This window comes from Corvus hawaiiensis, chromosome 5 (genome assembly GCF_020740725.1).
Source record: "Corvus hawaiiensis isolate bCorHaw1 chromosome 5, bCorHaw1.pri.cur, whole genome shotgun sequence".
Classification (NCBI taxonomy): Eukaryota; Metazoa; Chordata; class Aves; order Passeriformes; family Corvidae; genus Corvus; species Corvus hawaiiensis.
Window position 1 is genome coordinate 2,738,608 of NC_063217.1, and position 22,490 is coordinate 2,761,097.

The 22,490-nt window shown below is 40.2% G+C and overlaps 1 protein-coding gene across 2 annotated transcripts in view; it reads left to right on the forward strand.

The window, feature by feature from the left end:
* The window catches only part of DNAAF9 (dynein axonemal assembly factor 9), a 67,504-nt gene that overhangs the window by 26,630 nt on the left and 18,384 nt on the right, over window positions 1–22,490 (forward strand). For both annotated transcript variants that reach the window (XM_048302861.1, XM_048302862.1), the window contains 18 exons: window positions 1,311–1,392; window positions 2,026–2,062; window positions 4,689–4,776; window positions 5,186–5,262; window positions 5,544–5,588; window positions 6,038–6,083; window positions 6,395–6,506; window positions 6,981–7,051; window positions 7,786–7,836; window positions 8,641–8,728; window positions 11,422–11,525; window positions 14,331–14,477; window positions 17,076–17,164; window positions 17,374–17,472; window positions 17,726–17,843; window positions 18,632–18,720; window positions 19,738–19,896; window positions 21,788–21,913. In XM_048302861.1, the coding sequence (XP_048158818.1) occupies window positions 1,311–1,392; window positions 2,026–2,062; window positions 4,689–4,776; window positions 5,186–5,262; window positions 5,544–5,588; window positions 6,038–6,083; window positions 6,395–6,506; window positions 6,981–7,051; window positions 7,786–7,836; window positions 8,641–8,728; window positions 11,422–11,525; window positions 14,331–14,477; window positions 17,076–17,164; window positions 17,374–17,472; window positions 17,726–17,843; window positions 18,632–18,720; window positions 19,738–19,896; window positions 21,788–21,913 (1,628 nt within the window). The remainder of the gene's footprint in view (window positions 1–1,310; window positions 1,393–2,025; window positions 2,063–4,688; window positions 4,777–5,185; window positions 5,263–5,543; window positions 5,589–6,037; window positions 6,084–6,394; window positions 6,507–6,980; window positions 7,052–7,785; window positions 7,837–8,640; window positions 8,729–11,421; window positions 11,526–14,330; window positions 14,478–17,075; window positions 17,165–17,373; window positions 17,473–17,725; window positions 17,844–18,631; window positions 18,721–19,737; window positions 19,897–21,787; window positions 21,914–22,490) is intronic.

Genomic DNA, 22,490 nt, shown 5'->3' on the forward strand with positions numbered 1-22,490 from the left:
TGAGTTAAAATAATTTATTCTCTGTAAAAAGACAACTGGTGCTGTAAGTGGGTGGGGGAGAGAGAAATGCTGTTTGTGAGGATCTGTGTCCTGGCCACAAAGTGAAAATCTTCTATGATACACTTACTGTGACACACAGGTTTTATTTTAATCACATTTGTTTAGCCATTTCTTAAAAAAGAAAACGAAAAGACACTTTTTTTTGATAATACCTTTATGAATAAACCTGGGATCCTGACGTATATCCAAATTCCAGTGTGTGCTCAGCAACTGTTGATGAAACTCTGAAAAGTCTTTCATAGCTCCAGGACTGTTCTGATGAAGTTGTAAAGATTAACTTGTTTCCATTTCCAAGTGAAAGCTTGGTTGTTAAACATTTGCTGAGGTCCGTGGCTCGTTGCACTGCGGCGCAGGGGCCGTGCCTGGGCAAGCGACCCCAGGGAGTTGGGATCCTCTGGCTGGAGGGCCTGGGTGGCTCCAGAAGGCAACTGGCAGCGAAGGAGGAGAGAGGTAGAGTGTGGAGAGAGCTCCCTGCTGCCTCCAGGGGCTCTGGGAGTGGCAGTGGTGTGAGCCCTGAGCAGGTGGATGTGGCTGAGCGCAGGTCTTGGTGGAGTGAGCGCATGAGTGAGGCCATGAGTTCATGAGCTTGTCAACATTTCATGTGGAGCTGCCTCAGGGATGGATGGATGTGGGAGTTCTGGGCACAAATCATGTGTCCAGAGCCTGAGAAAGGAATGTTTTTGCATCCTGGTGAAATCTCATCCTCCATTTGCTGCTCAAACCCTATTTCTGTAAAAACACTTTCAGTTCTGTCTTTTCTTCCCTTGTTAACAATAAGATACCATTTGATACCTTTGAAAGTGCAAGTACAGTGTTACTCTGATGTACTTGCTCCATCTGTTGTCCTCAGATTCTGATGCTGTTTTTAAAAAGGTGGTTTATTTACAGGTACAGGTGATACTGTTTTAATAGGGTGTCATGAAAATAGTAAATAAGACCAAGTGCCAGCATAGTTATGGGAACCTGACACACTTTCCTCTTCATGAAAAGAGCAGTTGACATAGGAAATTGAAAACACAAGTCAGAGCTCATCTCCTTTCCAAAGTCTTTCAACCATTCAGGTCAAGTCAAAAGTGAAATAGACCTTTGAAAACGTAAGTTGCTTTTTCACAATCCAGTTCCGTCTGTGTCGTAAACTTCTGTAGTCTGTCAGTGCTTAGAAGACTTAAGGGGAATGTAGTTAATTGTTAATTATTGCACCAATTTGTTTTACTGATGGCTTTTTGTATCTCATTAATACTGACTGCTAGGTAGTGCAGTGTGTATCTCCAAAGGGACCTCTGGCTTGTTCAAGGACCTATTTTTTTGGAGCCACTCACATTCCTTTCCTGGGTAAGTACATTAAACATACCAAGGAAGTTATTACCTCTGATTCCATGAAAATTTGTAGCAATTAAAGCTTTGCTTCCTTTATGAGCATCAGGCCACAGAGTGGTAGATTCTGTAGCCAGTGCATGAAATCATAGCAGATTTTGTGGGTAAAATCGGTCAGATCTGAGAGTGCAGACCCTTTTTTAAGTACTAAGCAAATATTTAAGTCCATGTTCCATATGGGTTTATAAAAAACAGTCTCCAAAACCACAGTAATTCAAATGGGTAGTTGTCGAGTAACTGAGGACTTTTAAAAAGATAGAGAAAATTCTTTCACTCTTATCCTCTGGTTTGGGCCCAGTATAATGAGTTACAATAGCTGTATTCCCAAATAAAAACAAGCCATGTAAAATTTTTAAAAACCATTTTCTTAGGTATTTCAAATGGCTGGAAGAGTCCATAGATAAAGTCAGTCCTTAGGGTTATCTTGAAATCATACTGAGCTCAGAAAAGCTGAAGGGAAGACAGTTGGAGGATTGGAATTACAGCCTGTGTTTGTCCTAGTAACATAAAATACTGGATAAATTTCATGTAAGATGTGCAGCAGAAATGTTCTTAAAGTGGTTAAACCAAACCTTTTTTTTATTAATACAGGAAATGACAATGAGATGCACAAGCAAACTGACCAAGTGTAAGCTGCCAACTTTTTATGTTATTCCTTACTCTTCTCTCTTTCTACCTCGTGGCAGTAGGTGAAACCTGCTTTTAGTGGCTGTTGGCATTTGCAGACACATTTTTATTCAGAATAATGTGCCTGGGACAGGGTTTCAAAGGCAAAATGCTCGTGGAGAGTTTCAGTGGGTGCAGTTAGGAGTTGTTAGTGTGGCAGCAGCAGAGTAGGAAAGGAAATAATAGTAAATTTTGCTCAAATTGTAGTAAAAAAAGTAATAATCTTAACAGTTACTTAAATATTTTACAAGATACTTCATATATACCAAGGGGAAAAGTATCTCGCACTGTAGCATCTTGCACAGATAGAAGGAAAAGTAATTTTTAGACCAGTTTCATGAACAATGTGTAAGATTTATGATGCTTAGTGGGAATGCCAACAGGGAACACTCAAAACTTGTGAAGAAATTCACTGTGTTAAAGTTAGATCAAAGTTAGGTTTTTTTAGTTGGGAAGCTGCAAAGCTTCTGCTCATTTTAACCTTCTCAAAATCAGACTTTGTTTATCCATGTTGATTTCCACTTCCTCTGCTTGTTGTAGATCCCTGTCCAGCTGAGAACAGAGTAGATAATCTGCTTTGGTCCTGCTCTCTCTCTTGATAAACCAGACCTTTCCTTAGAGATTTTGTCCTCCTTGTCAGTTGGGATCATTTTAGGAGCCTGTCTTTGCTTCTGCAAAGCTGTGTGACCTGGTAGCAAGATATTAAAGATGTGTCAGTACTCTCACACTAAATACTGTTGGCTCTTGGTAATTGTGAGACACAAAAACAGAGTAACTGCACTGAGCAGCAGATTTCCCCTTTTTTCATAGACAACTGAACTCCAGCAGGTATTTTTTCTTGCCTGTATGTTCTCCTCAAACACTTCTTGTCCTTCTTCAAAAATCATTTGTACTAAGTACATTTTTAATCAAGGTGAGTAGAGAAGCTCTGAACAAAGCAGGGGTTGATAAAGGCAGTAATTTTAAAAGAATATAATTTTCTTGGAAGCATCCCTGTATTGGTTCAAATAATCTAATTTCAACAACAGCAGCATAATTGGCTTTTCTGACAAACCTGAACTCATGATTTTTGGCTTAGTTTGCATTGAGTCCTGTAACTGGTTCTTACAGTTGTCAATATTTTATAAAAAGTGAAATAAAAGTATTTCATGAACACCATTCAGTCCAAGTTTGGCTGTATTGATTGGCTGGAGTGCATAAACCAACTCTGTAAATTGAAGGATAAACTGGGGTGAATTTTGTGATTCTGTTTTTTTTAAGAAAATGCTTCAAAAGCAACTATGTTGTTTTACATTTTGCACTCCTAGCTTTAAAATGTTAAAGTGGGAAGAAGAGTAAGGTAAAGGACACCTCACTGAGGTGTTTTCCTACAAATATATAGGTGAATTTGAGGGAAAATAGGAATGGTTACAAAGTCTGGAAGAATTAGAATATAAAGGAATTACATTCCTTTACTGGGTGCAGTGAAAACATGCTAAGTGCATATGAAAGCACAGGAAATTGCAATCAAGAAACCTGAAAAAGCAGGGAGAAGGCTGAATTTTAAAATCTCTTGCTGCTGTTGGGGATGATCAAAGACAAGCTTTGGTGCATTTTGAGGTTCCTCCACATCTGGGATCTTCAGACGCTTTTTTTCCGTCCTTCAGGAATGCTTTGCATATGGCTTAAATGCTGTATCCTTCTCTTTCCTGCCCCCTCTTCCCTCCCTCAATATTGGCAGTGGCAGAGGAGTAAATGAGAGGACTTAAAATTTAGGGAAGCAGTAATTTTGTTGATCTGCTCATCTTTTTGTTATAATTTAGCAAGAAAACAGAGGCTGATGTTGCTTGGTTGGGCAAATGTGGGTTTTTCCCAGTGGTTCTGGAGCTATAAAATAACTGAAAGTAATTCCTGGCTTCGCCTGACTTTGGTTTGCTTCTGTACAATTTTTTCAGTCCCCTTTTAAGAAGGGAATTGGACTAAGCTGAGTTTGAGATTTCATGGAATTGTGGAATGGTTTGGGTTGGAAGAGATCTTTAAAGATCATCTCATTCCACCCTCATCCATGGGCAGGGACACCTTCCACTATCCCAGGCTGCTCCAAGCCCCGTCCAGCCTGGCCTTGGACACCTCCAGGGATCCAGGGGCAGCCACAGCTTCTCTGGGAAATCCATTCCAGGGCTTCACAACCTTCACAGGGAACAATTCCTTCCCAATATCCCATCTATCCCTGCTCTCTGTCAATGTGCAGCCATTCCCCATGTCCTGGCACTCCAGGCCCTGGATTTAGGATGTGGTTCTAAACCCAACTGCAGCAAAAGTCAACAGTAAAACATATTTTTTATTCTTGACTAACAAAAGCACCGGATACATTTGTGTCAAGAGGTATTTTCCCAAAATATCCTGTAATTTGAGCAATTTCCTTGCTCTAATTGAATTTTCTTACACAAGAAGCTTAACTGTAAAGCTACTTCTCCACTTATTTCACCAAGGACCCCTTCCTTGTTATTAAGGGAGTTGTGCAATGAGAGGAAAAAACTGCTCCTTTAAAGAGAGGAGGAAGAAAACTCTACCTGTCCAGTAAATGTTGTGTTTGTATTTCTCTTCAGTACGCTGTTGTCGCAAATATATTCTGCTGTTGTAGAGGCTGTGCTTGCTGGCATTGAGTGCTATGCTAAAACTTCCACTGAATCCAAGGTAAATGAAGCCCCCTGTAATTGTTCTCTCTCTGTAATTGTTGATTTGGATTGCTTGCAGTATGAGATTTACGTGCAAACCAAAATGAAAACCAAAATAATTCCAATGTTATGACATGAGTTGAGTTCGTACCGTGGCCTCCAACCAGTCTCTGAATTCTGTTTAAGAAAAAAGAGAGATTTCAGAGTGTGCCTTAATTTTACCCATCTCCAGTTGGTTTTTCCAGCTTCTCGTGAATTTTCCTGACCTCATAGTAAGGAAAATGAGATCTGTGAAAGAACAAATTTTAGCCTGGTGCATCAGTGTGTTACTGTTTAGTGTCTCTTGTTGATGTCATGGGTGCTCCTGGAGCTGCTGGGATTTGGAAGGATGGGAAAAAGGTATTTTATTCTTTATTTCCTTTTTTCAGGCAAAGGAGGTGGCAGAGCAGGTGCTCCTGTCTGTGTTAGACACCGTTGGCTTAGCACAGCTGAAATCTGCTTTACGGTGTGTATTTCCATAGTTACTGATTGCTCATTGTCCCACTGGATTGGCTTCTTTGGGGGAAAAAATATTCATTATAAACTGAGAAATACTAATTTTAAACTGAACTTGCCTGGCTGCCAAATTCCAAGACTTCATAATGCATTCAGACTTTAAAAATCATTATAATTATTCCATTTTCCTGCTTTCTTAATCACTTATTTTCCTTTAAGTCTATTCCTGCTTATTTTTTACATTTAAAAGTACAAACCACACACCTCACCTTTACAATTTCTGTTCTACAGCTCCAAAATCGCTTTTCAAATTCAGGCTGTGAACAACCATGGCAGGTTTGTATCACTGTCTTACAACTTCTTGTTATTAATTAGTGCTTCTCATACAGTAATAAATTAATTTTTCTCTTCTTGGAAACCTCGTGTTTGATTATTTCATACGAGATGTGCTAAATGCTTTTGAGTATGAGATAGTTCAGTGATTTCATATCTGTAATTCTGTGGAATCTTAAAAACATTAAAAGGAATAAAAAGCAGTTGGGCAGACTAATTTTATTAACTGTTAATGAGTAGAAGCAGCGTGAGCTCGTTAAGAGTTTCATTTTAAAAATGCTTTTAACTTAGTAGATATCACAAATTTGTGCTTATTTAATCCCCACACTAATTGACTGAAATGACCTGCACAAATAAGAGTGTATTTTAAAATGAAACAGTACTTTTGGCTGCTGGGGAGTCACAGAAGAATGATCTAACATTTAAATATTTAATTGTCGTTGTTGTTCTAGAATTACTCCGTTAGATAACGAGGATAGTCTGAGTTTGATCAAAACGGTAAGTTATAATAGTATTTATTTAATTAGAAAATAGAGCTCAAGTGCCTGTTTTTGTGGGGCATGCTGAGATTTTTATGGGAATATAAGTGTAAGAGGAGAGATGAGAGAGATTTCAGATGCTGGAACAAATTTAACGAGAAGTCAGAATTCAGAATAAAACATTACCACAGATTGATGCTCTTGGGTTTTCACCACGATATAGGAATGGTGGTTTAGGATGTTTGAAAAATACAGATTTTACTGTTTCAATTGAAATCTTTCAAATTCTGCTTTGTCTTCCCTTTCCCTCCAACTGCTGGATTGCTGCAGGCATCTATGATGGTGTTTGACATTCCAGACCTGCTCACGGGAAGAGGATGCTTGGGATCCGTTGTGTTTTCGGAGTCCTTTCTGACATCACAGATACAGGTCAAAGAAAAAGGTGAGTGTTTTAAATTCTGCCACCACTCTTGTCCTTCTGCTGGCTTTGCTGTGATGGGAAAGCCAGAGGAATTCCAATGGATGTTTTTGCTGTTACCTGGCTGGGTTTGGAACCCTTTTAGTGGGGAGAAGAGCAAAGGAAGAAGCCATAGAAAGACCAGAATAAATCAGGATTTCTTTGGAACTTTGTAGCCAGCTCTGGGTGTGTCAGAGCACAAGAGGACTGGGAGTTAATCTGCTGTGAAAGCTTCATTTAAACGCTCAGAAATCCTTAAAATAACAAGATTTTCAGATTTACTAAAGAAACTTCAAGTCTTAAAAGTAACTCACTGGACATTCTGAACTATATGGGTGCTATTAGTTTAGTGGCCATGGTGATATGAGGTGAAAGGTTGGATTTAGTGACCTTGGAGGTCTTTTCCAACCTTAATAATTCCCTGATTCCACTGCTTTGCTTCCCGTGGCTTCCCTGCAGATGGCAGCATCAGTCCAGACTCCAGGCACGTTATCCTGACCGCAGCTATCCCGAGATTTGCTTCCTGGCTGGTGAGTGAGGGCACACAGCCTCAGCTCAGCTCATCCACGCACACATCCATAAAGCAAAACTTGCTGTGGGAGTGGGGATGTCTGGGGGAAAATATGGACCTTGGGCATTGGAACAGAATGCTGTAATTTTCACATATTCTGATTTTTTAAATAGGGGGAATAAGTGAAAAACTAAGTGGAAACAAGCTGGTTCCATCCATAGCACAAGTTTTAAATTATTTCATTTTCACCATGTCAGGTTTTTAGCTGTTTGAAAGTCTGGGTGTTTTTGAAGTGCACAGTTTGACCTTTGAAAATTCTGTTTATTGTGGGGCACTTTAGATCACCCCAAAAGCAAGCAAGGTCTGATTGCAGGGCTCTAACACACTACACAGTTTAGAGGGAGAATTCCAAAGCTTGTAACAAAGCTGGCCATTGCTCTTTGGCAGTGCATGCTGGAACAGTAATAAAAGATAGGACTGGATGGGATACACTTTCTGTCTATATAATATTATTTAAGTCTATAAAACAATTTAATGAGGAGGATGTAGTGCAAGAAATTATTCTGGTCCCATGGTAACAGAGTGTTAAGAGCACAAAACTGTCTTTAAAGCACTCTGGGCTCAGGGCTTTTTCTGTCTGTGGTACCTGAGGTTCTTGTTTGCCTCAAAACTCCTTTAGTGCTTTTTATTTAACGTTAGCCTTCCTTTATTTATATAAATCACCATTCAAATGGAAGCTGTTTCTGGCTGCAGGTTGAAGACAGTGATGTGAAACTGTCTGAAAAGGCACAAGAAGTATTGAAGGTAAAATGAAATATTTTTTTAAACTTAAGAAGTTACACTTTGATGAAGCAGTATTTGAAAAACTTGAGCTCCTACCAAACCCTCCTTTATTTTTGTGTGTTACTTCTCTTCTACAAGACTTGCCTGTTCTGCCCTGCCTTTTTCAAACTTTGACATACAAAATAATATATTGTGTGTAAAAGTTTGAGGGTTCCTTTATTTCAAAGAATCACAAAACCCAAGAGCAAAAAGAGTTCTAATAAAACCATGATTTCATGGAAGTCTCACTAAACATTACTCATGGAGCTCGTATGTTTCCAAAAGCCCCCAAAACTCGATGCAACTTTCTTTTAACTTAATTAGCATGCTAATGTCTAAAGGAAAACACTTTAAGCACTAGGGAAAAAAAAGAGTTTGGAATTTGGGAACACATTAGATCACATGAGTTTCACATTTGTGGTGTAATTTGTGGTTCCCAGGAATGTTCATTATAAGTAGATTTATTTTCATGTAATATACTTTTAGCTCAGTGGATTGACAAACTAAAAACAAAAAGCTCAGCCTTGTGGTTGTGACAATAACTTGTAACTTCATAGCTGCTGGCAAAACCAAAATGGGGGGAAGGCTTTTAAAAATTCTCCTCTTGCCTTGCTCTCTTTCCCTGGTCCTTCTCTATCCATGCGGGATAAAACTCTTTCAAAGTTCTGACAGATGCTGTTTGAAAATAAAGTATTTTCTCTTGGAGCAAAAGCAGGAGAAAATGTTCCTGCCTGGATTAGTCCTTGATCCAGTCTGTGATGTTGCTGTTGTTTTTTTCCTGTTTAGGAAGACAAATCTTTCCTGGGCACTTTACTCACTGGGGGTGATGGAGTGTATGTCTGTTCCAGCAATCCACAGGCCGTGCCTGCAGAAGGTGAGATGTAGTTGGTTTGGTTTTTTTTGCTTGTTTTTTTTTGTTTGGTCTTTTCTGTTTTAGTTTTTAAACAGAGAGAGAGAGACAGGATTTGGGATTCACACTCTGGTGAGCCAAACTATGCCATCATCTTAAGGTTTCAATTTGCCTTTACAAGTCTCTTGTGTTAAATTCCATGTCTGGTTGTTTTGTCCCCAACCTCTGCCTGAAACTCCTGGTCCTGGAAGGAGGATTCCTGCTGAGCTGCAGGCTTTGGAGGTACATGGCACTCTTTCTTCCATGATGGTCACTGAGGCTTTGCAGACCTGGGAGGTGGCTTTTCTCCATAGCTCACCTTCAGAACATGCACAGACTGGCTCTTCCTGTCCTTGACAGATGAAGATGAGGTGCCAGATGTTTTCTGCCTTTTCTGTATCTATACGAACGTGGGGTTGGAAAGATTGGGCGTTGCAGAAGTGCCATGGGCTCCCAGCTCAGGGGGAGAAGGCAAATATTCCTATCAAAGCCTGCTCCTGGAGCTGATGCATTCCAGTTTTCTTCCATTGTCATTTTCTCTCTGGAATTCAGAGCTTGTCAGCACAGGTGCTCACTGTGTTACAGAAAAATGCCTGGTCTTGGTCCTTCTCAGATCCAACCCAGTTACAGCTTTTTGGCACAAGATCACTGGCAGCAGTCTTGGATTATTCCTCTTCTTTTGGTGCCTTTTGCTTCAAGAACTTAAATAACATGAATATCCCAGGAATAAGACTGAAGGCAATTTAATGGCACTGTTGGATTTCCCTCTCTCCCTCGGGCCTTGAATCAATAGATACTTTTTAAGGCACAATACTTTTATATTCTGATGTACAGAGAAGGTGTTGCTGTCACAGTGCTGATGTGCAGCAGAAGGTAATGAATTATCTGACATTAAGTGCTTGGTGCTGACAGAGTTTAGAGGAGAATCTTCGGCTTTATTGTCTTTGCCCTGTGGTGTCGAGGATAAATAATGATGTGCAAGGCAATTAAACAGCAACCCTCACATAAGGGAAGCTGCTTTTGCTCTAACTGATCAGATTTCAAAGGGAAGAGGTTAATGCAGACTGTGATATTCAGCTCTTTTGCAATGCAGTGCTGTGGGCACTTGTTCACTCAGTAAATAACTGGAGAATGCTGGATTTTTTTTTGGGCTTTGTTAAAACTGGCTCTGTGTGCCTCAAAAGAGCAATTTACTTTTTCCTTTTTTTTTCCTTTTTTTGGGAGGTTTGTGGAATTCAGTGTTTTGCTAACTCTTGGGCTGGAGAGTTACAAGTAGCTGGTGGAAGGGCCATTATGAAACACTGCAAGGAGGGTGAGATTTTCTTACATGTCAGGTGTCTGTAAAGTTGATCTTGTTCCCCAGTTTGTTGTGCTCAAATCTGGGCTCTGCTGAGGCTGCAGCCTTGTAGTCAGGCATTGTGAGGTGCAAAAGGTGAATGGAATCATGGAATAGTTTAAGGATCATCCCATCCCATCCCACTCCCTGCCATGGGATGATGCCAGGTTGCTCCAAGCCCCATCCAGCCTGGCCTTGGACAATTCCAGGGATCCAGGGGCAGCCACAGCTTCTCTGGGCAGTCTCTGCCAGGGCCTCAGCACTCTCCCAGCCAGAAAATCCTTCCCAGTATCTCATCTAACCCTGCTCTCCTTCAGCTTAAAGCCATTTTTATTAAAACAAAGCCTTAATACTGAATAATTTTTGAAGATTTTATTCCAAGTTGCCATTTCAAGAGTAAAGCATCTTTGTTTCTGTATTATTTCCTCCCAGCACTGTTTGTGCTACCTGTGCAGGCAGTTTTAGCTGGATATTTTCATTCCTTTGTTTTTTTTTTTTTCTTACAGAAAATATTGAACCTTTCCCTTGACTCATAAACTTCCCAGTATGGAATGTGATCTTGCTTTTAGTGCCTGGTCCAGCACTGGTAGCAGAGGTCCAGCTCTCTGGGCATTTTCTTTCTTGTGCCTGTCAGAAATCAGCTCTTTGCTGATACCAGTTTCTGTTCCACTTCAGTGGAATTTTCTTTTTCCATGATATCACCCAGCCTTGCTGCTTCTCTTTTTTTCAGCTGCTTTCTTTCATGCAGGTTTGTTAAGAACCAAAATGTAAATGTTATAATGTTTAAGTGGACAAGTTAAACATTGTTGTAATGGTTAAATGGATCAGTTAAACACTGTTACATTTGAAATTTAAGTGTTAAGTTAAATATTAATTTAAAAGGTAAATTTTATGTTAATTTTTAAAAATTTAAACTAAATTTAGACAATGCTTCAATTTTCCACTCAAACATTTTTATACTGTTCAGTTTGTTACAATGTTTACATTTTCAAGTATTTTGGATGCAATCTTTACTCAAGGTCTTGTATTGTCAATTTTGCATTTCTGGAAGTTTGAAATTTGACAGGATGGAATTTTTTTGCTTTTAAATTTAAAAAAGTGCCTCAGAATATTTATGGTAAGTGGTTTTGTGGGGTCAGAGGAAGTCAAATGCAGTCGTAGTCATGCTTCCTGCCCTTGGTTGTGCTCACTAAATACTGTCCCAAATCAAATTTACTCCTTGTTAAATACAACAAAACCCTGCAAGAACATAGATTTCTTCCTCAGGAAGAAGAGACAGTCATCATGAGAAGCTGAAATGTTGATTTATACCTCATAGAATCCTTTTTCCTTCAAATTCTAGGCAAATTGTATTTCTTTTCCGATGGCATTCTCTTCTTTGATCCCCACCACGGCAGCATTTCCATTTCCAAGAACCACATGAGTTCCATTTCTCTCTATGATGGGGTGAGTATTTTTTCTGTTCCTACTGTCATAAGTTTTTATCAATTTTTAACAATAATTCTGTTGAGTTCTGGTACAAAATTTAGATTTCAGCTTCAGTTTTAAGTGTCTGTACAACTGTAATAACTGATGCAAATCTCGGCACTTTTGGTGTTGATTAACTAAAATTAGTGAGTAAGGAGGAGAGAATTTTGTATTGGAAGTTAGCAATGTGGTGTTAATAGTGTGAAAACTGCTTTTTATTAAAAACATTCCTCAAACATCTCACAGTGTGAAGTGATGGATAGAGAACAGTCAAGGTATGGTGAAGTCCTAGGGTGTTTGGAGGGTGAAAATGCTGCCTTTTATTAAAAATATATTGGAATCTATGACTTTGCCACCGGAGCAGTGTTCAGGCTCAGTGGGAATTGAAAGGTTAATGATGGCAGCTCAGCTCTCTCCTCCTCAAGGCAGAGACACTGAGTTAACCATCACTTCTTCAGGGTGGAAAAGAGATTATTTGTGTTGGTTACTGTTTCCTAAACACCGGAAAAAAAAAAAAATCAGTTTCCTTTAGTTTCCCTTTTGTTCAGGTACAGTATTCCCCATTTGTTCAGTGGCCTCCTGCAACATTGTGCTGGGTGATTTCATCACACAATACAGGAAACCAGGAAAATACAATAAAAATGTGTGATTCAATTGAGATGAAAACACAGCAGCTCAGAGACTCTTACCTTAGCTGCCTTTTCTTGGACATCATATTGATTGCCCCTTGGTAGTTTAAGAAGCTATTTTAACACTGACCTTCCTTTTATTGTTTGAGTCAAGACACTCACTTTCATAGAAGTTGCTATTTTTGGGACCTGGCCATCATTCTTGAAGTGATGCCAGATTTTTGTGTGAAGCTAAGCCTTGACAGGGAGTGTATTATTGTTCTACTGACTTGGCAGAATACAAGGGTGGAGGGTTTGAACTGTTAAGAAGTGACAGGAGAAGCAGGGTAATTGTTGGTTGCTCTTTGCAAAAGTTATTGCAGCAATATGGATGGAAAAGAAAAAGGGTAATTTAATGCTCAGATTAAAATAAAAGATACCAAGCCTCGAAGTGATGTGCAGTGTTCAGCAGCTTTTTCACGATGCCTGTGAAGTATTCTTCTTTTTCACTTGAAAATATTTACACTTTTGCTCTAGCACGTGGTGCAGACTCCTGTGCTGTGAGGAACTGAGCTGCTCCTGAGCTCCTGAAGTCCCTGGGGCTCATGGACGTGGAGGGCAGGGGAGATTCTGGCCATTCATCAAGTGAACAAATACTACCAAGCAATATTTAGATTTCACAATGACGTTAACATCTTGTAAAACTTGGGAGCTGGCTCCTTTCAACTTCGTGTCTGTGGGGATTATTGCTGCTGCTTTTCAGCTTTTTTAAATTTGTGGAGCCCAAAATGTTTTCCAGGAGCAGATTTGTTGGATGCTTCTCATGCTGACTGCAGCATGGATGAGTTGGCCTTGGAGTCACTTCTCAGGAAATCTCTGAGCCATCCTGCAGAATCCAGGATCTGTGGGTTCTGTTCCAAAAGCCATTTTCTCTTAAAAGAAATTGTTCTGTGTTCGGAGGATATTTTGTATGTTCTTCAGTAACCTCAGTGACTTTGAGAGGATTATTTTTATAATTAATCCCTCAGTCAGAAAAGCAGAGGGATTCTGTTTGCAAATGTCTCAGAGTTGATCCCAATTCTTATGTAACAGTTCCCCAACTTGAGCTTTTTCTTCTCAAGAATGAGTACAGTGAGTTCTTTGCCCATTTCTATTGAAAGTGAAGTGGATGCCACTAAAATTCTGATTTGAGCCCTAAATAATTGAATTCTGATTTCCCAGAAATGTTTCATGCTTCTGAATTGTTCTGATTTTGTCAAACTTGGGTATGAAAAGAGTTACAAGTCAAAGCTGGAACATAAAGCACTTCAGAGTCCTTCAGAGATGCACATAAACGCCTGATAATCCAGAATCATGGAATGGTTTGGGTTGGAAAGGACCTTAAAACTCATCTTGTTCCACCCCCAGCTGTGTGCAGGGGCAACTTTCACTCTCCCAGGTTGCACCAAGCCCCATCCAGCCTGGCCTTGGACCCTTCCAAGGATGGGGCATTTCCCACCATTCTGGGAAAAAACCCAAAACAAATTAAAAAACAACCCAATGAAAACAAATCTGTGTTTGCTTAGAATGAAAATTGGACAGCCTGAGTTCAGTGCTCCTGAGGGAAACACAACCTGAGGGCTTCAGCCTCCTGTTGGTAAAGACAGTTCAGGTGAAAAAGAAAGAAATTTGTTAGAATTTGTGCTCAGGAAAGAATCTGAGAGAAACGGGACACTTTCAACATGCATGGGACCTGCACTTTAAATTACAGGCCTTAGACTCGTGTCTTGCTGCAGAACAGTTCCTTTCAGGTCAGAAACCCCAGAGCATGGTACAAAGAGTTTTGCAAGAGCACCTTGCCATCCTTGTCAGCTTTTTAGCTGGCATTTAATTCATTTTTCATGTTGTGTCTGTGTTGGAGATGTGGGTGTAGATGAAGAGTTTGTTGTTTGAAGCAGTAGCAGAGGAAGGGTCTAGATTTTGGTGGGAACAAGGGAAGATATTAAAATGCAAGCTTTTGTTTTCAGGACAAAACGTAGGTGCTTAGATCAATCTCAAATCCTTTATTTTAAGCTTGTGGTATCTCCAGTAGCTGCAGAGTAGAAACTGAGGGGTGCTCCACTCCTCCTGCTCCACCCCTGTGCCTTGCAAAGTAGAAAATGTTAATTAGAACTTGTCCTGTTTCTTCCTTTTCCAGGATTCCAACAGTGTTGTTGCCGCACTCTTCATAGACTTCAAAAGTTCCCTGCTTCCTCATCTACCTGTTGAATTCCATACCCAGAACAATTTCCTGATGATTGCACTTTTCCCCAAAAGAAAGATTTATAAAGCTTTTTATTCACAGGTAAAGTCAAAAAAAAAAGTTTGGTCGGGAAAAACCACATAGTTGCTCTGTGTGTTGAAAGATGTGTGAGAAACTTGAATTTCTGTATGAATTTCCAGTGATGGTGGTGCTTGTTGAGTTTAATGCTCCCCATGTGCTTTCACTTTGCCTTCTGAAGGCAGCGAGGGCTCTAAAAGCTCCTTTTCTGAGCTGCATTTCATTGTAGCCCTGGTGTGTAATTGGCTACAGGGATTGTACAGAGTGGCAGAGGTTCCATTGTGTGTTTTTGTGGTCAGACACATTTGGATCGTGATCCTTAGGGAAGTGGAGTTAAAGTTTTTAAGTATCCCATATGGCATTGTATTATTCCCTAAGTAGATTGGCTTCGTGCATTGTGCTCCAGAGGCTTTTAATAAAGCAAACTTTATAACAATAGTGCTTTTGAGGAAATGAGCCTGGAGATTTTAGGACTTCACAAGGGTTTTAGGATGTGCTCATCACACTGGGTTGGAAAAGACCACCTAGCTCAGTGAGTAGTCCCCAATGGCTGTATTAATGGTACCATAAAATGCCTCCTCCTTTTATCTTAAGTGTTTAAATTCCTCCCACTGTTCCACTCTGTGAATGGTTGGGAATCTGTTGTTTGTTTGTATTTGAATTTTCAGCCTATTTTATTAATTCTACTTTTATATCTGTTTTATTTTTCTTTTCTCTACCAGAACACATCCTTGAGATACTCACAAATGTCAGACCTGTTCTTTCTGCTTTATTTGGCCTAATAAAAGAAAACCAGATCCTTTTTCATCTATGCCTATAAAAAGTTCTTTTTTCTTCTGATAGTTGCAATGCTTTTCTTTTGATCTGGTTTTTGGCTGTAGATATCCAAGTATCTGAGATGAGGGTATTTGTTTCCTCTGCTGCTTTTTCTCAGGGCTATTTATTCCTGTCCTCCTTTGATTTAATTTTTTTTTTGCTGAACAGTTCCACACTGAGGTTCAGTTAGGGCAGTTTAAGTTTCTCATCTGGCACCGCACCAGTTGCTTTGCTCAAGGAGATAAAACAAATCTTTTGACTTCAGGATGTTCTCTCATGAACAAAACTCTTCAGCAAATTGAGTGTATGTGGTTGTGTAAGCCATGGAAATATATTACTGTGTTTTGTCAGTGTTTACCTTCAGGTATTTATTGATTCCCTCCAGAGTTCTTTCTAAAAGTCTGTGTGCCTCACAGGTTACAAAGATTCACTAAAATTTAGGTGCTACTTCTACTCTTCTAAATTATCTGACTTGATACCTCGCTCACTGCACCTATGCTTTGATTATTCCAAGCCTCTTGGAAATAGGGAATGCCAGCTACCCTCTTACCCAGATCTGGGTTTAGTAAAAACTGAGATGTTGATCCCACAGAGCTGAAATCTGGTGTGCAGACCCTGTGAGGATGGGGTGATGCCTTCCACATCTTCACTCTAATGGGTACAGGAGGAGGATTTGTTTAGACTTTGGGATGTGTTGATTTGTCTCTTTTTTTGTTTTTTCTTCAATGCCATAGCAGCTCTTTTTCAAACTTTCATTAAGTTGTACAAAAAGGATGTGTTTCCACTTCTTAGCCTGACCTATGTTTTCACTTTATTCCCAACCCTTTGACTCCTACAGAACACAATTTCCCCTTGACCATTCCTTTTTTCCATCCCTTCCAGGCATTTCTTTGAGTCCTTTCTGTGTGTTTTGAAGTGGTTATTTCTTCAGTTGTGTGGATCCTTCTGCATGAGCAATATTGCCTTTGTTAATATCAAAAATATATTTTATTTTGATGGTTTTTATCTCCTACCCTTGTGTTTTGGATGCTGAGTTTTTAATGGAAAGCAGTCGTGTCCCCCCCAGTTGTTTTGTCTTGCAGACAGTTATTGTGAGAAACAACAATGGCTGTTGCCTTTACTTCTGAAAAGAAGGGAAATACCAAACACTGACAGGACTTTGTGATTCATCTGAATCTGATTTCTAGGTTCACAGTGCCATTCAGATTAATGTGTCTTGGCTGGAGCAATAGGATGTGAGCCAAAACATTCCCTAGAGAAACGAAGGGTTTCCTTTTCTTTTGGGAAGGAGTAGAGTTTTTCTTAAATTTTGAGTAATGATTGCTGCAATCTCACCTCATGAAAATTACAGTAGTGCTTCAAAGAGACTTGGATTAATTCAGTTCCTGCTGTAGGGCACTTGGGCTATAAACACCTACATTTTTATCAGGGAAAACGAGGCCATTTCAGTAAATTCCTAAAGCAGTTCCAGTCTAGCCAAAGAAAAGGTTACAAAATCTGATCTGTGGATTGAATTCTTAAATAGTTTGGGTTGGAAGAGACCTAAAGGCACATCTCATTCCACCCCCCTGCCATGGGCAGGGAACCTTCCACTACCCCAGGTTGCTCCAAGCCCCATCCAGCGGCTGGACACTTCCCAGGGATAGGGCAGCCACAGCTTCTCTTGCAGCAAACCCAGTATTGTGCAATATTTAATGGCTTGTGAAAATGTGTCTATTTTTTAGGTGAGCAAAACCAATTCCTAAACAAATCCGAAGCAAATTTGGGAAAACAATGACACTTATGCACAGATCTGGTTTATTCCAGGTTTTCTCTTCATGGCAAAACCAGACAAACTCAGGATTATCTTTAAGGGTTGTCCAGGAGGAATTCCTGTCTGAGGAACAGAAGAGGCTGTAAGTTCCTGCCAGTGCGGTGCTGTAATCACAAAAATGCTGTTATTTATTGTTTTTGATAATAATTAATAAGGAATTGTTGCATTCTTAGTGCGACAGTCACTTTATTTCTATTTTTTTTGGTACCATTTATTATGTAGCCATGTGGTTTAAAGAAGATAAATTTTTAGGTTTCTCCTTTAACTAATTAATGATTTTCCTTCTTTTAGGCATTCCAGTGTTCAGAAGCTCTTCAATGCCTTGTCTTTTTCTTCTGGGGAAAGATGCAGGGAGCTGAAACTGTCTGCTGCCATTCCAGAATTGGAGGGGTGAGGAATTACTTTTGTGCTCAAGGGATCCATTCTGTAAAAATGATAGAAAAGTATTTTGGTAGATGTGATACCCATCTAAAAATTGTTTATTAAATTGTTCTGTCTTTACACTAGGATGTTTTTATTCTGAGATGAATTATTTCCTCTCTAGCTTGACTTTTAATACTCGTTTTAGTAATTTCCCAGCTATTTATATGAATGAAATCTTTTGCTGTCAATTGTAAGGAAATAAACTTTTTATTTTTGGAAGGTTTGTGCAGCACTTCACGGTCAGCAGCGTCAGTACCAAGCCAGTGATGAGAGCACATCTTCCTGTCCTTCTGCAACAGTCAGAAACCATTCCTGATAGCAAAGCAGAAGGTGATAAGGTAAGGAAACAACTCCACAATAATTCCTAGCCCTCATATATAATATTTAGAAGACTCTGTCAGTAGTTCTGTTGTAGTGTAATGAAATTACACTAAATAAAACGGATCATGTTCAGCCGTGCTCTGCCTCCTCCTCCACTACCACCAGTTTCTTGCCTTGTTTTCCTGGTTATATACTTAATTCTTTTCCATTTAAACAATATTTTGGAAGTGCAAATGGCCTTTCAGCCTGATGGAATAGAGGCAGAAAATGAGGTGTAGATCTTTAAGTGAACTGTTTTCTCTTATGTCCAGAGAGACTTAGCCCTAAAGCAGCAGCTTGTTTTTCTGAATTGCTGAATAATTTAACTGAATTGTTCTCTGGAACATAAAAGTCCTTTAAATAGCATAGAGGTAGCACATGATATTTAACATTTGCTGATATTATCTGTACAACACTCCTTTCTCTATAGGGGCAATAACAATTGTCCAACTTAAGGCGTGCTTTAAATAGCATTTTCAGAGAAAATATTTCCTTGGAGCTTCCCAGCATTTGAAATCTGCTGAAAACAAAGCCAAAGCAGCAGGAATATAATCTTTCTCTTGGAATATTGCTGGGGTCTGGTTCAGAGACCATACTGACAATTAATAAGCTCTTACGAACGTTTTTAAATCTGATTTTAAGGTTGGTTTAAAGGAAAGGAAAATCTATATGAATCATAGAAAACAGCCTTTTTGATGTCTGCACCAGTGTTTCTGTGGTTATTTTGTGTTTAGACTTCCCTTTTCCCCTGTTCCTTGTGTTGCAGGTGATCATCACCATCATCACTGGGCTTCCAGGATGCCGTTCCAGCGACCTGTGTGCTTTCCTTGTCGCTTTCACCAAGGAGCACGGGAGGTTGGTGCAGCTCTGCTTACACTGATCACCAAAAAACAGCTTGGCATGAGGGAAAAAAAAATTATCACTGTTTCATTTGGTGTTTTTTTAAACCTAATTTCAGACTGCCAGGTAGATTTGCCCTTGAATTTATACATTTAGACAGAAAAACAGCACCAGGAGATTTCTTTGTTGTCATTCCATGTGGCGAAGAGCTTCCATTTATTGACTTGTAGTGATTCTAAAATGCATTTTTCTTATGAGAAAACACTGTACTAACAGTCCTTGCCACAGCATTGTTCTTGATTTAGCCCGATTTCTATTCAGCAGGAGCAGGAGGTACATTCAGGACATCTGTTGTGTGGCAAAAAGATAAATCTGTTGGAGGAATTTGCCACTCTGTGTGGTGATAGAGCTTCTGAAAAATAATAAAATAAACTTAGCCTTTTAGTTCTTAAAGCCAAACACCTTAGCATTTAATCTTAGCCATGTTCTGCACTGTTTTTTTTACTTTTAACTCAATGTCTTGGTTTTATCAAGTTGATTCAGAACAGTTTTGTGGTTCTGTTATAGGGCAAACACGTAAGGTGACTTTTGAAGGTTGTGTAATAACACATCTCCTCTTGTTTTCCTGCAAATGTCATTGTTACTTTCCATTTTTGCAGTGAAATATTTTCATGCCCAGAGTCTTGAATTGGATTTGTCTAATTTCTGTTTACTGCATCACTGCCAGTGATCAGAATTACTCATACAATGTACAGCTCTGAAAAAGCTGCTGGACATTGTTTTACTGAAGAACAACAAAAAACATTCACAAACCCCTTTGGCAGTCGTGTAAAGAATGTGCTTACACTGGAAATGATAGAAAGCCAAGTAAATTCCCCTTTCCCACGTGGTCAAGTGCAACGAGATCATGATGAGAGATGTGAAATCTTTGGGCTGTCAAACTTCATTTTGGTCTGTTGGTTCAAAATAGGAAGAAGACAGAAGTGTTCTGTCACAGCACATGAACTCCTTTCCTCGTTGTCTGTGGTTTAGGTGGATGGTTTATCGGCAGACCATGGACAGCCCCGAGTGTTTCAGTGCCTCCCACTTCCAGCGTTACCTGGCCGGGCTCCTGGAGGCCCAGCAGAACCTCGGGGTCCGTCAGGCTGCGTATGCTGGGAAGAGCAAGAGGCTTCTGGTGGTCCTGCAAGGGTAAAGGCTTGAAACTCTGAGAACTGTTGTGTAGAATAAGGGAATTCTGGTTTACATATGGACCAAACTCAGCTTTTCTGTACCTGTTGATTTTGTTGCTCCTTTGCAAAAAAAGGTGTCCGTAGCCTTCCTTGCATGTTGTGGAAGCAGTGTGGCCTCACAGCCCAGAACCCTCCTGTGCTGGGCTGATCCCCCAGTGTGGGCAGCAGGGGAGGGGGGATTCTGATTCTGGTGAGACCCCACCTGCAGAGCTGCCTCCTCCAGCTCTTGGATCCCAACATCAGAAGCATGTGGAGCCGCTGGAGTGAGTCCGGAGGAGGCCATGGAGATGCTCTGAGGGCTGGAGCCCTTCTGCTCTGGAGCCAGGCTGGGAGAGCTGGGAATGTTCACCTGGAGAAGAGAAGGATCCAGGGAGAGCTCAGAGCCCCTTGCAGGGCCTAAAGGGGCTCCAGGAGAGCTGGAGAGTGGCTTGGGACAAGGGATGGAGGGACAAGTCTGGGCGTGATGGTTTTAAACTGCAAGAGGCTTGATTTAGACTAGATGTAAGGGAGAAGTTTTTTACCTGTGAGGGTGGTGAGGCCCTGGCACAGGGCGCCCAGAGAAGCTGTGGCTGCCCCTGGATCCCTGGAAGTGTCCAAGGCCAGGCTGGACGGGGCTTGGAGCAACCTGGGATAGTGGAAGGTGTCCCTCCTCGTTGCAAGGGACTAAGATGACCTTTAAAGGTGCCTTCTAACTCCAACTATTCTGTGATTCTGACTCCAGAACTGTGGGCAGAAATCAGGCTGTCGAAGATCTCCTATTGCCTGATAGAGCAGGTGGTACCAGAGTAAGGCGTAGTAACATGTTTCTGATCAATGCCAGTTTCCTTGTGGAATAAAGGTGAAGGCTCTGAGCCACCTCCATTTGACATTTCCATCTCCAGTGTAGCAACTGAGAACCAGAATCATCTGCAGGATGTTTCCCCCCTCTGGTTCTGAGTCATTAGAAGGTGACACAAACCGATGTGAGGGAGGCACCACCCTGACCTGGCTGCCATGATTTCCAGTTCATCCTTTCGCTGAGGGCATACACACGGAGCTCAGCATTTTCTTCATTATGGTCCATTCTAATAGTGCTAAAAACCATCATTTTTTCCATGTTAGAGCCAGATTGATTTATTTCCTGTGTAATTAGTAGGAATGGTGTAAAGTCCAACGATGGGCAAAATAACTGATACTCTGGTAGCAGCACTGGGTTCAGGAACAGATAATTGGAGGTTTTCCATTCTTTCTGGATAGTTGGATATTGGTATAGACAGCTTTAGAGTAGCTGGAGTTCTCTAAATATCCCATCCAGCTGATAACTGGCAGTAGAGAAAAGTTTGTAACTGGCTGAGAAATAAACCCCTGAAATTAAAACTCAGGTTCACCTAAGCCTTGATGTCATACAGAGATAAAATAAAACAGTGGTTGAGGTCCAGATAAAAAATGGGTACATTAATGATAGAAACATGATTAAATTGGGATGCTGAGAAGTGAGAGATGCTGTTATTTTATTCCTTTTTTTTTAAACTCAAATTGTGCTTAATATGCTTGGCATTAGGCATAAAATGTTTTCGTTATATTGTGCTTTTTGTGCTTCCTGCAAGCAGGACTTGTCAGTTGTTCAGTGCAAAGTTTGCACGGTTTTTCTCTGAGTTGTTAATAATTTATTTTTAATTCAGCTTCCAATCAGCTTGATTTATCTGGGTTTGCTTAATTTGTCTGGATTTGCCAAGTTCTGAGCTGCTCTCCATCTGTTTTGGTAGCTCTTTAAGAAATCCAACCTTCCTCCAAGCGATCGATTTCCTCCTGGATGGGGAACTGTGTCGTTCTGGTTCTCTGAACCCATTTTTCATTTCGGTTTCCTGCAGATACACTGATGTCATTGATGTTGTGCAAGCTCTGCAGACTCACCCTGACCCAGATGTGAAGTCTTCTTTCATCATTGGAGCAGTCAATACCTGTGTGGAGCCGCTGAGCTGCTACATGGAACACAGGTGTGCTTTGGAGTATTTCTTCAAGTTTGAAAATACAGATTTTTGATTCACTTTTATAATAGTTAGTGATATATAATGGTTAAAGGCTGCTGAACTGACTTAAGTCCCATAAAACTGCTTAATAATCCATCTTGGAGGAACTTGGAAGTGCTGTTAGGTTTATCAGCGTGGCACTTGGTTTCCACTGGATATATAATTGTATAGAATATCAATTAAAGTTCAGCTCCTAGAAGATTAAACAAAGATTGCTTAAATACAAATCCTCCTGCTAAGGAGTTTGTAACAATTGTACAGTCAGTTGTCCTCTGAATAATTCTCTTTCTTACAATCTTTTTGTAAGCCAGATTAAAAATTGAGACGTGCATCTCAGTTTGGGTTATTGATTCTGCCACTACTTTTAGATGTTAAAAAAGACTTCGCAGGTTTAAAATATGAAATTTAAGGGAAACAATCCCTTAAATGGGGAAGAGAATGACAAAGAACGGAAGCCAAAGCGTTGCAAGTGTTAAAATCTGATATCCTGGGTTACTGCAGAGTCAGGGTGGGGAGGAAATGGTCGCAGAGCCAAGTCACTGAC